The sequence below is a fragment of the Pteropus alecto genome, unplaced genomic scaffold, assembly GCF_000325575.1.
Source record: "Pteropus alecto unplaced genomic scaffold, ASM32557v1 scaffold71, whole genome shotgun sequence".
Lineage (NCBI taxonomy): Eukaryota > Metazoa > Chordata > Mammalia > Chiroptera > Pteropodidae > Pteropus > Pteropus alecto.
Window position 1 is genome coordinate 7,955,260 of NW_006433024.1, and position 2,635 is coordinate 7,957,894.

Sequence of the window (2,635 nt, forward strand, 5' to 3'; positions counted from 1 at the left end):
ATATTGGAGGTTTGACCTATAATATATTTCTACTTTGACCAAAAAAAAAAAAAAAAAAGAAAGAGGAGGAGGATAAGAAGAAATATTTGTTCAAGAACCTAAAAATAGAAGAAGAAGAAAGGAAAATAATTGCTGGAACAAAATGTGACTGGGGCAGATGGGTAGACCCATTCATTTTGGTTTGGACGACTTACATAATGGCTATAATCCTTTTGTTTTTTGGTTTCTCATGGGTCTTAATTGTTTGTTTCCTAGTTCAGAATGAAGTCAGTCCAGTTGTGCTTCCTTTTCTGTTTCTGGAAAGCAATCTGCTGCAACAGCTGTGAGCTGACCAACATCACCATCACAGTGGAAAGAGAAGAATGTCGCTTCTGCATCAGCATCAACACCACTTGGTGTGCGGGCTACTGCTATACCCGGGTAGGAACTTTGCTGCAAGTGAGGGTGTTGAGGGTCTCTATGAGGCAAGCTTCATGAATTTTCATTAACCATTATTAATATGTTAAAATTCCCAAGCAATAGCCATGAGTCCCTCAGTCAATACTGTCTTGTGTTATAATTGGGGTTAATTACCATGGTATCAGTTAGACATTTAGAATTGGATTTCTTTAGGGTAAATTTAGAGAAGCCTCAGATTTGATATATCAATTTGATAATATGCCAACTCTGCCTTTCCAAAAAAAATGAGTTCTATGCTACTAGATTTTACATATAGAGAGATAAACATGTAAATATGCATATGTTTAGTAACAGAAGATCTACAATATCCACCCAAAGCCAATTTCTATGTAGATGTATTTCTATGTATTCTCCATATTTCTATTTCTATGTAATTGAAGCCATATCTCTTATAGAGATAGTACCAAAATATGTTTCCAAACCACATAAAAACACAAACAGCCATATTATAAAACTGTCTTACTGCCGTGCCTGAAAACAAATGCCAACAAGCAGCCTGAGAACACAATAAATCCTTGTAAACTGTTAGAACCCAAACGAATCTGCAAACCCACTCACCTCTTTATACTGTTGAGAAAAGCAAGGTACAGAGGCATAAAACCACCAGTTTGAATTCAAGCAGTTTCTTTGCGTTAATCCAAATAAAGAGGCATTTTCTGCTTTTTTAAAATTTTTGTTCAATATAGTACCTGGTTTTTCTATGCAGAGTTATATTCTATCAACTGAAATTGAAAATAGCAACTCTTTAATGAAATAAACTTTATTGGGTGGTAAAGGACTTTGATCAACCTCTTATTACACAATTTAACATATCCTCTTAGGATACAGACTTGGTAGCATGATGTTGAAATAAATTAAACAGCAGTACCAATTTCAGTGCAAATAATTTTTTTAGTAGAAATTGTTGGAACATACCTTTTCTGCCTGGATTAAAAGTTCTTATGTGCAAACTATGTATCCTTTGAAACTGAGAACATTGCAAAATATATAGCATTTAAGGGAGAAAAATGTCTACAAGATAGCAGAATATTTAAAATCTTACATGGGTCTTCATAGTTACGTTAAGCTAAGCAATAACATTTCATATTTTGTCTTTTTTGACCTATAAACATACAGGGACAATGTATTTTAAAATGTTTTCTGAGAAATTAAACTTCAGCATTTTATGGTTTAAGTTCTTATTAACATAGCTTTCTACTGAATGCAAAAAGTCAACTTTTTTTCATATTTCCATATTTTATCATTTTTATATATTGAAATTCAGTTTCTCTACAGTTTGAGGAAAAAGTGAATATTTTGATATTGACATAAAGAGTAGAAAAAAGAGTAACATTTTTTGCAAGATTTCCAGGAAACATAGTATAGTATATAGGTCATTTGTGAGATCATGTTTCCTAGGCTAGGAATGCCATAAGTAAGCTTTAATGGCTAAATGGTAGAGTAAGCCATATTAAATTCCTGTCTCATTTTGATTACACTAAATAGAAACTTCCAGAATACTGTGACCTAACTTTCTCCTTTTTAAACTCCTCAGGATCTGGTGTACAAGGATCCAGCCAGGCCCAATATCCAAAAAACATGTACCTTCAAAGAGCTGGTATATGAGACTGTCAAAGTGCCTGGCTGCGCTCACCATGCAAACTCCCTGTATGCATACCCAGTGGCCACCGAATGTCACTGTGGCAAGTGTGACAGCGACAACACTGACTGCACAGTGCGAGGCCTGGGTCCCAGCTACTGCTCCTTCAGTGAAATGAAAGAATAAGGAGCTGTGGATACTTTAGACTGCCTGCCCTTGTCCTGAAGGACCAAGATATCCAAATGTTGTGTGTGTACAACATGCCCAGGTCATAAGCCACTGTGGGCTAGGGGATTGTCAGAGCCCACTGATCCCAGCTCTCCGGGCAGAGAGGGAGTGTAAGGGTGCAGGAATTGAGAGTGCTGGGGTTGGGAGCCTGTCACCACTCAACCCTGTATCCTAGGTCTGATTTCATAAGTTTTATTCAGTCTTACTTAACTTATAGACACATGGGCGCTTTCTTGTTTAATATCCTCAGCAATCCTCTTAGGCAACCCCTCACTCTTAGAGATGGGGATAACTAAGCCCTAGGGGGTAGAAATGAGATGAGGGTGGGTGAAAGTAAAAAATGCAGCATTCTCCTGATAGATTCTTGGG

General features: G+C 36.8%; 1 protein-coding gene across 1 annotated transcript; it reads left to right on the plus strand.

The window, feature by feature from the left end:
- The first annotated feature begins 232 nt into the window (after positions 1-232).
- On the plus strand, positions 233-2,307 carry FSHB (follicle stimulating hormone subunit beta). Its single transcript, XM_006907994.1, has 2 exons — positions 233-420; positions 1,994-2,307. The coding sequence occupies exons 1-2, from the start codon at positions 262-264 to the stop codon at positions 2,222-2,224; spliced, it is 390 nt and encodes a 129-aa protein (XP_006908056.1). The 5' UTR covers positions 233-261; the 3' UTR covers positions 2,225-2,307.
- The last annotated feature ends 328 nt before the right edge of the window (positions 2,308-2,635 follow it).

Bases quoted from the DNA above. Each gene is read 5' to 3' on its own strand.
- FSHB (XM_006907994.1), top strand. From the start codon at position 262: ATGAAGTCAGTCCAGTTGTGCTTCCTTTTCTGTTTCTGGAAAGCAATC. The intron at 421-1,993 runs GTAGGAACTTTG...TAAACTCCTCAG, and splicing joins CGGGCTACTGCTATACCCGG to GATCTGGTGTACAAGGATCC.